The 14,149-nt window shown below is 39.7% G+C and overlaps 2 protein-coding genes across 2 annotated transcripts; both read left to right on the top strand.

Annotated features, from left to right (window-relative positions):
• The first annotated feature begins 650 nt into the window (after nucleotides 1–650).
• LOC116128354 (serine/threonine protein phosphatase 2A 57 kDa regulatory subunit B' theta isoform-like) lies at nucleotides 651–3,822 on the top strand. Its single transcript, XM_031414069.1, has 2 exons — nucleotides 651–2,052; nucleotides 2,928–3,822. The coding sequence occupies exons 1-2, from the start codon at nucleotides 835–837 to the stop codon at nucleotides 3,234–3,236; spliced, it is 1,527 nt and encodes a 508-aa protein (XP_031269929.1). The 5' UTR covers nucleotides 651–834; the 3' UTR covers nucleotides 3,237–3,822.
• A 1,426-nt stretch (nucleotides 3,823–5,248) lies between these two features.
• On the top strand, nucleotides 5,249–6,547 carry LOC116128698 (acylsugar acyltransferase 3-like). Its single transcript, XM_031414457.1, is given in 3 exon segments — nucleotides 5,249–6,067; nucleotides 6,070–6,202; nucleotides 6,339–6,547. Coding segments are annotated over 3 exon segments (1,161 nt in total).
• Nucleotides 6,548–14,149: the final 7,602 nt, after the last annotated feature.

Here is a 14,149-nt window from a genome sequence, read left to right as displayed (position 1 = left end):
CCTCCTTTGCTACGTTTCAATTTATTATTATTATTATTATTATTATCTCTCTCTCTATATGCCTCCTAAAGTGATTTTTTAATAAAATATTTTAAATTAAATAAACAAAATCTTAAAAGTCTTTCTTGCTGGCTGCCCTGCCACACCTCTCTCAAGCTTTTCAGTGTATTTGTAACTTGTAAGTATTTATCATCCTAGTCTCTTGTTACGGTATCTGGGTTTTGCTTCATCTTCTATTTCTATTATACTTTTTATTTGTTTTTTTTTTTAACGTATTTTCTCATGATATTATTGTAAAGAATGCTATTTTGATGTTTTTGATGGAACCCAGATCGTGTTATCGCTTGACCGAGCTGAATTAGGTGCTAGTTGTAGAGAAAACAGGAAGAAGAATCTCAAGAGGTGAATGGGAGAGTATAGGTAATAGGAGCTTCTAGTCTGTGTATTTGTTGTATATAAAGTTCTTACATTCTTATTGTTTGATTTGGGCATCTGGGTACTTGAATTTAAGTCAAACGATGTTATTTCTTGTTCTTGAACTCTGTACACTTGAAGAAAATTCTCCAATTTATTAGAGAATTACGTTTTGTAACCGGTGCTAATACGTTGACGCTTCGATGTGGTGCTACTGGGGTTTGTTTTCTGGTGTTAATATTCGCATAATTGGGTTTGTTAATTCTCTGGATTGAAATTGATTCTGTGCATCTGGGTTTTCCTTATTTGTGATGTGGAGGTTCTTGTCTCTCTCATGGGCTGGCTTCTACTTTGAAGTTGCCTGTGGTCACGGCTGGGTTTAAGCGAATAGTTTTTCTTAGGGTGTATAAATTTTGAGCTATGATCAAGCAGATACTTGGTAGGCTTCCACGGAAGCCAGCCAAGGCATCTGAGAGTCGTGAATTTGGGGGTCCTTCTGCCCCTTCTTTAAATGCTTCTGCCAGTTCTAGAAGCAGTGATCTTGTGAGTGATAGGCCGATAGATTTGGACCATATGACTATTTCGGGTACCAATTCTGCTGTCAATTTTGGGTACAGTCAGGAAAATAAATTTCCCCGAGTTGGAAATCTGAAACTGAATGGCAATGCAGTTGTTACTCCCTATGAAGCACTACCAGGATTCAGGGATGTTCAGAGCTCTGAGAAGCAAAACTTGCTAATTAGGAAACTGAACTTGTGCTTTGTTGTGTTTGACTTCTCTGATCCAACCAAGAACTTGAAAGAAAAGGACATCAAGCGGCAGACATTGCTTGAGCTTGTGGATTATATTACTTCTGCAAATGGGAAATTCACAGAGACTGTCATGCATGAAGTTATAAAGATGGTATCAGTTAATTTGTTTAGGTCTCTTGCACCTCAACCTCGAGATAATAAAGTTTTAGAAGCCTTTGACCTGGAGGAGGAAGAGCCTCTGATGGACCCTGCATGGCCTCATTTGCAAATTGTGTACGAGTTTCTTCTGAGATTTGTTGCATCACCAGAAACAGATGCAAAATTGGCTAAAAGGTATGTTGATCACTCATTTGTTCTCAAGTTGTTAGACCTCTTTGATTCTGATGATCCTAGGGAGAGGGAGTATTTGAAAACTATTCTACATCGCATCTACGGAAAATTTATGGTGCATCGCCCATTTATTCGGAAATCCATCAATAATATTTTCTTTCGATTTATTTTTGAGACGGAGAAGCATAATGGGATTGCTGAGCTTTTAGAGGTTTTGGGTAGTATAATCAATGGTTTTGCTCTGCCGTTGAAAGAAGAACACAAATTGTTCTTGGTATGGGCTCTAATTCCCCTTCACAAACCAAAATGCCTTCCGATGTACCATCAGCCATTATCATACTGCATTACACAGTTTGTGGAGAAAGACTGCAAACTTGCAGAAACAGTTATAAGAGGTTTGTTGAAGTATTGGCCAATCACTAATAGTTCAAAGGAGGTTATGTTTCTTAATGAGCTGGAGGAAGTTCTAGAAGCAACTCAACCAGCAGAATTTCAGAGATGTATGGTACCCCTCTTTCGTCAAATTGCTCGTTGCTTGAGCAGTTCACACTTCCAGGTAATATGTCTTCAAACTTCAATCTTCAAGTTCTTTACAGTTTTGTTCTGTTACCTTAAATGCTACTTCCTGCCTTTGCACACTTTCAAACGTTTATGCGTTCTACACTTGCCATATTTGTGTTACCATCTGTTGTGGTTCCTGTAGTTTTTTCTTAAAAAAAGTGGAACATGCTCTATTATTGTGTTAGTAAATGATAATTATTTTGTTTTTAAGTGGGAAGGAGTTAAATTTGTTTTTAAGGATGATTTCCTATTTTCTTGCTTTAGACTTTTCATTTGGACAATTGTACTTCATATATATTTCTATATTAAGTTGATTAAGACATGATCTTTCGTTTTTGAAATTGTTATCGTTATTGATAATCTTTTTGTCACTTTCTTGTCTCTAGTGACTATTTTGCTGAGTAAGGTTTGGTTGTAAGCCTGTGGTGGGTTGATGCTGAGCTGGGTATCAACGAACTAGAAGGGTTCATTAAACCGTTTGTTCATACATACAGTAGACTATGTTTTAATGTTGGTTCCAACTGTTTTTTAAAAAAGTTTCCTAATTACTTCCATAATCTTGGATTTGTTATCATGGTCAACCTTTTTTTCTTAAAATAACACAACCTAAATTTTTAATAATTTTGTTTGAGTCAATCAAATGTCAAAAACTTTTCACTATCCTTCCTTATACAGGCAATTTTTTCGCTGGAATCCTTATTAGATTCAGGTTCCCCAGATCAAATTGATTGGAGCACCATGCCGTTATGCCATGTTCATATATGTTCATACAAGGATCTTAGTTTTACCTCAGATGAAATGTTGATAATTTATACCACTGCTTTCCTGAATTTGATTTCAGCTACTTTATGCTTTATGCTTGTTTATCAGGTGGCAGAGAGGGCTTTATACTTGTGGAACAATGATCACATTGAGAGCTTAATCAGACAAAACCGAAAAGTCATACTGCCCATTATCTTCCCTGCCTTGGAGAAAAATGGTTGTAATCACTGGAATCAGGTGGTCCAGAGCTTGACACTCAACGTCCGCAAGATGTTCTCTGAAATTGATCCTGAGCTATTTGAGGAGTGCTTGCGCAAGTTTCAGGAGGATGAATCAAATGTGGAGGAGATCAAAACAAAACATGATGCTGTATGGAAGCGCTTGGAAGAGATTGCTGCAGAAAAAAGCTGCAACTAGTGAAGCAGTTGCTGTACCTGTATGATACCTGCCCTAACATCTTCAAGCTAGTGATAAGAGGATATTTTGTTCAGTTAAAAGATTGCAATTTTTATGGACTGGTGTGGTAACTGCAAGATGGTTGGTGTGCTTTAAGAGATCAAATGCTTGTGGTTTGATGTCCATACTCTTTGCTGCTTGTCCTTTGAACCATCAATACTCTTGATGGTCATTATTTCTCAATGCAGCAGTGCAGTCCATTTGCATGGATGCCATCTACTGCTTACTCCCCAAAGTGGAACTATTACTGTAGCCCAGATTCCCATTAGGGGGTATGAGAGTGGTTTTGGCATTGTTATAGTTGATTTTTGAGGAGTTACATGAAGGATTTAGCTACAATGACAGGTGAGTTAGGCACTTGGCCTTGATTTTGATCAGTTCTCCTGTACTTGCTGAACTGCTCAATCTCATTTCCTATGTTGTATTTGTTATATATTTGTCCATTGTTCTACAAATGAAACCTTTGGTTTGTGTGTATTCTTATTTGTACAAATTGTAATAGAAGTGAATGGGTTTTAAGTGGGGATATCATGATTGTTCTTTGTTACTGTAGTCTGGTGATAATGTTAAAAACTAATAGGCTAATATTGTTCCATCCAGAAAACAATGTTCTTGATGGGTACAGGTACACTGCAATGTCCATTAGGGGCCTTCATTAGCATTTGAATTGTGACACCGGCGTGGAATAGGTCAGATTAGATGGATAATAATGAATAGGCAATTTTGGGCTGCGTTTGTTTCAGTTTTGGGAATACTACTTTTAGTATTCCCAAAAAAGTTAAACAGTAAAATACCCAAAAACTCAGATTTTTTGGAATACTACTCCCAATATTATGCAACTTTTTTTAAACCCCTTAAATTTGATAATTTAATTAAATACCCCTAAATATTTTTTTTAAAATTACAAAAACACTCCAATAATCCACATTTACCAGATTCCGGCCACCACCACCGAAAAATGGCCGAAATCTGGTAGGATGGCGCACTACCGGCTGAATCTGGCCGGTAGTGCGCCGATCTAGCCTTTTCCGGCCAGATCCACGGTGGATCTGACCGGAAAAGGCCAGATCTAAGGCCAAAGATCTGGCCGTTGACGGCCAGATCTTTGACCGTAACAGTCGGTCACAACGCCAACAACGGTCTCGTTGACCACAACGACGACCGTTTGTTGGCCGTCGTTGAGAGCAATACGGCCAGATCTGGCGGTTACGGCCATCTGGCCGTAGATCTGGCCTTTGCCGCCAGATCCACCATGGATCTAGCCGGAAAAGGCCATATCGGTGCATGACCGGCAAGATCCACCGGTCATGCGCCCATAAGGTGACTTCGGCCACCTCCGGTGGTGGTGGCCGACTGGGGGTGTTTGAGGGTAGTTTAGGGGTATTTTGTTAACTTTTAATGTTTTATTATAGGGGTATTTTGTAAAAAAATAAATATATAGGTATTTTATTAATTTATAAATCCTACATCGTAATACCCGCCCAATTAACTTTTTTAACTTTTTTCAAAAAACTTTTCCCAAAACCCCCAAATTTTGAACAAACTGAGCCTTGATATTTGAATAAAAATTTTGCTCCCAAATTGCTACAAAACCCTCTTGTTACTATGAAAGCTCTGAACTAGCTTCTACTCCTTTTCAAATCTCTTTTCTGTTTCAAAGAAAGCAGCGATTGTACCTATATGCAGCATAGAAGGTGTAGAATCTGGACACAGGAATGAAAGTTAAATTGCCCACTTTATAAGTCACAATATATATGAGCCACGCGATTTCTTACAAGAATCTAAATTTAGCTGCCTCGTATTTCACTCAAGCTGCAATTGTACTGGACTTACATGTATGGCTTTTCGCTCAAACATTATTCTCACCAACACTATAAAGCTACTAAATACGCGTGATGACAATATTCAGCAGAAAAACCACAGCTAAATTTATCGTAAACTAACTGCAGAATAAGGTTATGGTGATGGCAACTATGGAAGTTGAGATTATATCTAGAGAAGTCATTAAGCCTTCCTCTCCAACCCCACCTCACCTAAGGCTTCACAATCTATCATTTTTTTATCAGTTCATCCCTTCCTGGTTTGTTCCTGTTCTCCTATTCTACCCCAACAAAGCTTCATATTCCGCCACCAAAAGATTGCATTTGCTCAAAACGTCCTTATCTGAAACACTAGTCCGATACTACCCACTTGCAGAAAGGATTGGAGACTCAGAATCTATTGAGTGTAACGATGAGGGTGCTGTAATTTGGGAAGCACGAACCAACTGTGGGCTATCTGAAATTTTGAAGCACCCAGAGAATGAGACACTGGACCAGTTGTTGCCAGACGATCTGCAGTGGACTACTAATTCAAACATCCCTTTAGTTATTCAAGTCACCTTCTTTGACTGCGGAGGAATGGCCATTGGCTTGTGCTTGTCACATAGGATATTGGACATGTCAAGCATGGGCAAATTCATCAACAACTGGGCTAACACTGCCCGTGGCACAGGTGATCATCAAAACGTTTTGCCGGATTTTAGTGCAGCGACTCTGTTCCCACGTGGTGATCTACCAGTGCCACCACCACATAAGCTTCCAGGAGGGACTGTTGTCACCAGGAGGTTTGTGTTTAGTGCCTCAAAAATAACATCTCTCAAGGCCATAGCCAGTAAAAATGTGCAAAATCCCACAAGGGTTGAAGTGGTAAGTGCTCTAATCTATAAATGTGCAAGCTCTGCCTCTAGAGCAAACTCAAATTCGTCAAATCCGACTCTCTTTGTCCAATCACTGAATTTGCGTTCAAGGACGATGGACCGCCATTGCCTGAAAATTTTATGGGAAACGTAGTTTTTATATTTTCAGTATTGACAAGTGAGGAGAATAAAATAGTTTTACATAGTGTAGTTGGACAGAAGAGGGAAGAATTAGCGAAATTCTTGATAGGCATGCAAAAAACTTTAAAAAGAATGGTTCTCAGCAATTTTAGAGTGTTTGAAAGATGGAAGGAAAGTATATTATTCAAACAAAAATTTAGATGTGTATACTTGTACTAGTTGGTGTTGGAATCCTGTATACCAAGTGGATTTTGGTTGGGGGAGACCGGAATGGGTAACCACTACTAGTAATGGGATGAAGAATTCTATTCTGCTGTTGGATACAAGAGATGGGCTCGGGATTGAAGCACCGGTGACTTTGGAAGAACAAGACATGGCTATATTTGAGCGTGATGATGAACTGCTTTCGTTTGCTACTGTTAATCCTGGTGCTGTGGAGGCTGCCACTACATAAGCTGTTTATGTTGATAATGGTTCCATGATTAGCGCAGGAGTCAATTACGCGGATGAACCTAAAGAACTGTAGTGAATCCAATGTACAGTTTGATATAGCCATTTCTTGTACGTGTCTATGTTAGGATCCCACATTGAAAGGAAAAATGGTGGACATGTGGATTATAAAGGCTTGGGCACCCTTCTTTGGCAAGCCGGTTTTCTAAGGAGAGTTCTACCCAAGCCCATGAAAGACCCATGACCTAGCCTAAATTGTTGAGTTATTGTAGTGGGTTCCTATCAATTGGTATCAGAGCCAGGTTGTTATGGGAACCAATAAAGAGCGTATTGAACAGTTGGAGGCTGGGCTCGGTGAAGTGCAAGATGGGCTACACCGGATGGAGCTCAACATGGCGGACAAGCTGCGACATTTAGAAACTCTTAACCATCTCTCTGATGTACTCCTTGCAGACCAAGAGCCTCCAAACTAGGGTAACCCACACCGTGAAGGCCACAATGGGGGACGACTTATTGTATCCCTCCAAAACGGCAAAACTAGAGTTTCCTAGATTCTTCGGAGATGACCCGACGGAGTGATTCAACTGTGTGAACCAATTTTTTGAATTCCAGAATACTCCTGAAACCTAGAAAGTTTCCTTAGCCTCTTACCATTTGGAAGGAGAGGCCAAACAATGGTGGTACTGGATCCACAAGATGTTCCAAGAAGAAGGACGTGCTCTCTCATGGGCAGATTTTGAAGATGAGCTCTGGGCATGCTTTGGGCAGTCGGAGTGCGGGGATTTTGATGAAGCCCTTTCAAGGATACAGTAGGACGGTTCATCGTGTGATTATCAGCGGGAATTCGAGCGCTTGGGCAATCGCGTACGAGGTTGGACGTAGAGAGCTCTTGTGGGAACATTTATGGGTGGCTTAAAAACGAACATTTCAGATGGTATCCAAATGTTTAAGCCTCGGACATTAAAGGAGGCTATCAGCTTCGCGTAAATGAAAAATGATCAACTATCGAGACAAGGGACGTGTGTACATCCTCCACCACTAGTGAAAGCCCCGTTAGCTCTTCCGCCAGCAACTCGGGCAGCACCAGCCGCACATGCAGCTCCTGTTCGACGACTGACTTGGGATGAAATGCAGCGGAGGCGAGCTCAAGGTCTATGTTTTAATTGTAATGAGTATTTTATTGCAGGTCACTGGTGTCAAGGGCCATGACTACTTATGCTGGAAGGACACGATGGCAAAGGCAACATTATTTGTGAAGAAGTCACCAGAGAGCAACCAATTCAGGGGGGATGTGTCGTTCGAAATCGGCAATATGGTACTTTTGAAGCTGCACTGATACCAGCAGCAAACAACCTTTAAACAGGTCTAAGTCCACCAGAAAATGGCTAGACGAAAAAGCTCCTGGAAATATTTCCAACTGTGGACCTTGAGGACAAGGATCCACTTGATTGGGCGGGGGGGAGGGGAATTGATAGGCCACGACATTAGGATGAGCTGGGACGTGCATGCAACGTAAATAGTAGACGGAGTCCATGCAGGAATGGACTGGGTCGTGGCAGTTTAAGTGTAGAAGGAAATGCAGTTTACATGCAAAAGGAAATGGTCATCCATAGTTGCAAGTTTTACGTCATTTTATTTCAGTTTGTTATTACTCTGTTGTTATGTGTTTGGGTTCTATTTTACGTGTTTGAGTTCCGATTGCTAGTTTCCCTTCATTTTCGGTTTGTTTGTACGTGGCTTTGCTTATTTAAGCAACCAAAGGTTATCAATGAAAGGAAGCAAAAATTATCTGAACTATTGTGGTACTTTCTCACCCAAAGAGGAAACTATTTATCTAAGTGTGGTACGTTCTCGCCCGAAGAGAACATTTGCTTAAGCATTATCTGTGTTTGGGACCTATGTGTTAACTAATAAAATTCTGATAACATATGTGTTGATGTGGCTTATGATTTGCCACGGTGGAAGTTAGCACTTTGTTAAAGAGTCAAAGGAGCATGCAACATCGTTTCAGTCCTGGACCAAGATGTATATCGTGTCCTTTGATCCTTGAGTCTTGCAAAAGCTTCTCATCTCTCTCTCTCTTTTCCTCACACAATGCATGGCTGAAGAATCTTCTGGATTGTTGGCCATCACACGACTATGATGAAATCAAAGACAGGTGTAGGCTGTTTAAGAGAAGGATGATTGTGTATTTAAGTGTGGCTGCTGGAAAAGAGGAGATAGATCCCAATTGCAAAACTTAGGGTTGTCAATTTGGGTGTGTCCCTTCCTTTGTATTCTTCTTTGTTCTTTGTTCATCTATTGTACATTCTTGGTGAGTGAGTAATGAAAATGCCCTACTGTGATCCTTGGAGAGTGGATTTAGGCTGCAAAGCTGAACCACTATAATCTACTGTGTTCTGTGTTCTTCTTTGCTTGCTTATTTCTTTCCTTTTGGTTAATCAATTAGTCTATTGATTGTGTTTTTGGGTTGAAAGTGTTAATTAGTAAACCCTAGGATCCTGACAACATAAATAATGTATGTTAGAATAGTCTCGCTGGTTGTTCTTTGTTGTGGCCAGGGCCCCGAAGGCCATTTGAATTGATTTATTTGATATGATTTAACAAATTCAACTATTACCAACTACTCCGTTTGCAAATCTCTATGCATCCCCTTTGTTTTTTCTCGGATGTACAGTTCAATCACTTATATTTTATGGAAACGTGGGTTAATTTCAATTACTCCATACCATTTAAAAAATGATGAATACACCCCCAAAAAATTACAAATACACCTCCAATAGTTTACAAAAATTATAGTTCAGTCCCAGTTCCTACTTAGGTACCCGGACCTCGGTTCTGATTCCAGATCCAGTTCTGGTTCCAGCATTGTTGGAATCAGATCCGGACCCAGAAATTCTCGGTTCCAATTTTCCATAACTGGAACTAGACCCCAATAGGGTTGATTCTGGTTCTACCCTTTACCCATGCTTACCCCTTACGCATACCATTTCATCAATCTGCAGAGGTACAAACTAAGAGATTATTATAGTAAAATGTTAACTACAACATGAATCACAATTCTAAGACTAGATCTTATGCACATCATGTCCACTAAAAACCATGCAGCCATGCTGAATTAGGTGAAACATAGTCATAATGGGTTGCCCGGGACTCGAAATCGGAACTAGTCAGATGGAGTAGAAATATTCTTTATTCAATAGTCAATTTAAATTAAGTAAAAAAAAAACCTCCCTAAGCCGTGCCTGCATTTTTCATTGCAAGTAATATTAGGTTCACAATCTAATCTCACAATCCTTGACGTAATAATTTGTCATTGGTTAGCTCGTAAATGGCACGTGGGACTCATACAAATAGGCGAGACCTATTTTTTGAACTGACCAATGACGAGTTACCACGTCGAAGGCTATAAGAAAAGGTTATGGATTGAGTTGTAGACCTAACATTACTCTTTTCATTGCACACAACTTTTCTTACGTATAACATTGAAAAATCTCTTTCTTCCCCTGACTATGTAAACCAATGGATCGCCTTGCTCCTATTAAAAACACTAGTGTAAGCGGATTCGCTTGCAAATGATAAGGATAAAAAATTCATAATTGGGGTGATAGTAAGAGTATAGTTACAGTAACGTTGATCATTTCATTTTTTAAATCAAATCCAAATAAATCATTTTATCTAGGATTCGGTGTGGGATGCTTCACTGAAACAAAACAAAAAGGGAGGCCCGGCTGGGTACTGCCAGGCCAAGTCATGGAAATAAAAATGGCCCTGGAAACAAAATTAAAGAGATATTCTTTATTATTATTATTATTATTATTTTTATTCGAGATATCTATTTCATGAAGAGTTGACTTTATATATATATTCAACCAATCGATTTGTTATCATCTAAACTTACTTCGTCCCATTCAATTATAATATATGATTGTCTTGTTTTCAATTATCCCAATCAAGTATGGAGACGGGGTTCCAATGGTTTTTTAAAAAAGTTTCCTAATTACTTCCATAATCTTGGATTTGTTATCATGGTCAACCTTTTTTTCTTAAAATAATAAAACCTAGATTTTTATAATTTTGTTTGAGTCAATCAAATGTCAAAAACTTTTCACTATCCTTCCTTATACAGGCAATTTTTTCGCTGGAATCCTTATTAGATTCAGGTTCCCCAGATCAAATTGATTGGAGCACCATGCCGTTATGCCATGTTCATATATGTTCATACAAGGATCTTAGTTTTACCTCAGATGAAATGTTGATAATTTATACCACTGCTTTCCTGAATTTGATTTCAGCTACTTTATGCTTTATGCTTGTTTATCAGGTGGCAGAGAGGGCTTTATACTTGTGGAACAATGATCACATTGAGAGCTTATCAGACAAAACCGAAAAGTCATACTGCCCATTATCTTCCCTGCCTTGGGAAAAATGGTTGTAATCACTGGAATCAGGTGGTCCAGAGCTTGACACTCAACGTCCGCAAGATGTTCTCTGAAATTGATCCTGAACTATTTGAGGAGTGCTTGCGCAAGTTTCAGGAGGATGAATCAAATGTGGAGGAGATCAAAACAAAACATGAGCTGTATGGAACGCTTGGAAGAGATTGCTGCAGAAAAAGCTGCAACTAGTGAAGCAGTTGCTGTACCTGTATGATCCTGCCCTAACATCTTCAGCTAGTGTAAAGGGATATTTTGTTCAGTTAAAAGATTGCAATTTTTATGGACTGGTGTGGTAACTGCAAGATGGTTGGTGTGCTTTAAGAGATCAAATGCTTGTGGTTTGATGTCCATACTCTTTGCTGCTTGTCCTTTGAACCGTCAATACTCTTGATGGTCGTTATTTTTCTCAATGCAGCAGTGCAGTCCTTTGCATGGATGCCATCTACTGCTTACTCCCCAAAGTGGAACTATTACTGTAGCCCAGATTCCCATTAGGGGGTATGAGAGTGTTTTGGCATTGTTATAGTTGATTTTTGAGGAGTTACATGAAGGATTTAGCTACAATGACAGGTGAGTTAGGCACTTGGCCTTGATTTTGATCAGTTCTCCTGTACTTGCTGAACTGCTCATCTCATTTCCTATGTTGTATTTGTTATATATTTGTCCATTGTTCTACAAAACCTTTGGTTTGTGTTATTCTTATTTGTACAAATTGTAATAGAAGTGAATGGGTTTAAGTGGGGATATCATGATGTTTCTTTGTTACTGTAGTCTGGTGATAATGTTAAAAACTAATAGCAATATTGTTCCATCCAGAAACCAATGTTCTTATGGGTACAGGTACACTGCAATGTCCATTAGGGCCTTCATTAGCATTTGATTGTGACACCGGCGTGGAATAGGTCAGATTAGATGGATAATAATGAATAGGCAATTTTGGGCTGCGTTTGTTTCAGTTTTGGGAATACTACTTTAGTATTCCCAAAAAAGTTAAACTAAAATACCCAAAAACTCAGATTTTTTGGAATACTACTCCCAATATTATGCAACTTTTTTTAAACCCCTTAAATTTATAATTTAATTAAATACCCCTAATATTTTTTTTAAAATTACAAAAACACTCCAATAATCCACATTTACCAGATTCCGGCCACCACCACCGAAAAATGGCCGAAATCTGTTAGGATGGCGCACTACCGGCTGAATCTGGCCGTAGTGCCCGATCTAGCCTTTTCCGGCCAGATCCACGGTGGATCTGACCGGAAAGGCCAGATCTAAGGCCAAAGATCTGCCGTTGACGGCCAGATCTTTGACCGTAACAGTCGTGTCACAACGGCCAACAAACGGTCGTCGTTGACCATCAACGACGACCGTTTGTTGGCCGTCGTTGAGAGCATACGACGGCCAGATCTGGCGGTTGACGGCCAATCTGGCCGTAGATCTGGCCTTTGCCGGCCAGATCCCCATGGATCTAGCCGGAAAAGGCCATATCGGTGCATGACCGGCAAGATCCAGCCGGTCATGCGCCCATAAGGTGACTTCGGCCACCTCCGGTGGTGGTGGCCGACTGGGGGTGTTTGAGGGTAGGTTAGGGTATTTGGTTAACTTTTAATGTTTTTTTATAGGGGGTATTTTGTAAAAAAATAAATATATAGGTATTTTATTAATTTATAAATCCTACATCGTAATACCCGCCCAATTCAACTTTTTTTTAACTTTTTTCAAAAAACTTTTCCCAAAACCCCCAAATTTTGAACCAAACGGAGCCTTGATATTGAATAAAAATTGCTCCTAAATTGCTACAAAACCCCTTGTTACTATGAAAGCTCTGAACTAGCTTCTACTCTTTTTCAAATCTCTTCTGTTCTAAAGAGGCAGCGATTGTACCTATATGCAGCATAGATGGTGTAGCATCTGGCAACAGGAATGAAAGTTAAATAGCCCACTTTATAAGTCACAATATAATGAGCCACGCGATTTCTTACAAGAATCTAATTTAGCTGCCTCGTATTTCACTCAAGCTGCAATTGTACTGGACTTACATGTATGGCTTTTCGCTCAAACATATTCTCACCAACACTATAAAGCTCTAAATACGCGTGATGACAATATTCGAAAAACCACACTAAATTTATCGTAAACTAACTGCAGAATAAGGTTATGGTGATGGCAACTATGAGTTGAATTATATCTAGAGAAGTCATTAAGCCTTCCTCTCCAACCCCACCTCACCTAAGGCTTCACAATCTATCATTTTTTTATCAGTTCATCCCTTCCTGGTTTGTTCCGTTCTCCTATCTACCCCAACAAAGCTTCATATTCCCCCCCAAAAGATTGCATTTGCTCAAAACGTCCTTATCTGAAACACTTAGCCGATACTACCACTTCAGAAAGGATTGGAGACTGCAATCTATTGAGTGTAACGATGAGGTGCTTAATTTGAGCACCCAACTGTGGGCTACTGAATTTTGAAGCACCCAGAGAATGAGACACTGGACCAGTTGTTGCCAGACGATCTGCAGTGGACTACTAATTCAAACATCCCTTAGTTATTCAAGTCACCTCTTGTCTGCGGAGGAATGGCCATTGGCTTGTGCTTGTCACATAGGATATTGGACATGTCAAGCATGGGCAAATTCATCAACAACTGGGCTAACACTGCCCGTGCACAGGTGATCATCAAAACGTTGCCGGATTTTAGTGCAGCGACTCTGTTCCCACGTGGTGATCTACCAGTGCCACCACCACATAAGCTTCCAGGAGGGACTGTTGTCACCAGGAGGTTTGTGTTTAGTGCCTCAAAAATAACATCTCTCAAGGCCATGCCAGTAAAAATGTGCAAAATCCCACAAGGTTGAAGTGGTAAGTGCTCTAATCTATAAATGTGCAAGCTCTGCCTCTAGAGCAAACTCAAATTCGTCAAATCCGACTCTCTTGTCCAATCACTGAATTTGCTTCAAGGACGATGGACCGCCATTGCCTGAAAATTTTATGGGAAACTAGTTTTTTATTTTCAGTATTGACAGTGAGGAGAATAAAATAGTTTTACATAGTGTAGTTGGACAGAAGAGGAAGAATTAGCGAAATTCTGATAGGCATGCAAAAAACTTTAAAAAGAATGGTTCTCAGCAATTTTAGAGTGTTTGAAAGATGGAAGGAAAGTATAT

Source organism: Pistacia vera, unplaced genomic scaffold (assembly GCF_008641045.1).
Source record: "Pistacia vera cultivar Batoury unplaced genomic scaffold, PisVer_v2 Contig1055, whole genome shotgun sequence".
Lineage (NCBI taxonomy): Eukaryota > Viridiplantae > Streptophyta > Magnoliopsida > Sapindales > Anacardiaceae > Pistacia > Pistacia vera.
This window is presented reverse-complemented; position numbering and strand designations above follow the sequence as displayed.

Excerpts from the sequence above, each read along its gene's own strand:
- LOC116128354 (XM_031414069.1), top strand. The coding sequence starts at position 835 with ATGATCAAGCAGATACTTGGTAGGCTTCCACGGAAGCCAGCCAAGGCA. Across the intron at positions 2,053-2,927 it reads TGAGCAGTTCACACTTCCAG|GTGGCAGAGAGGGCTTTATA; the intron begins GTAATATGTCTT and ends CTTGTTTATCAG.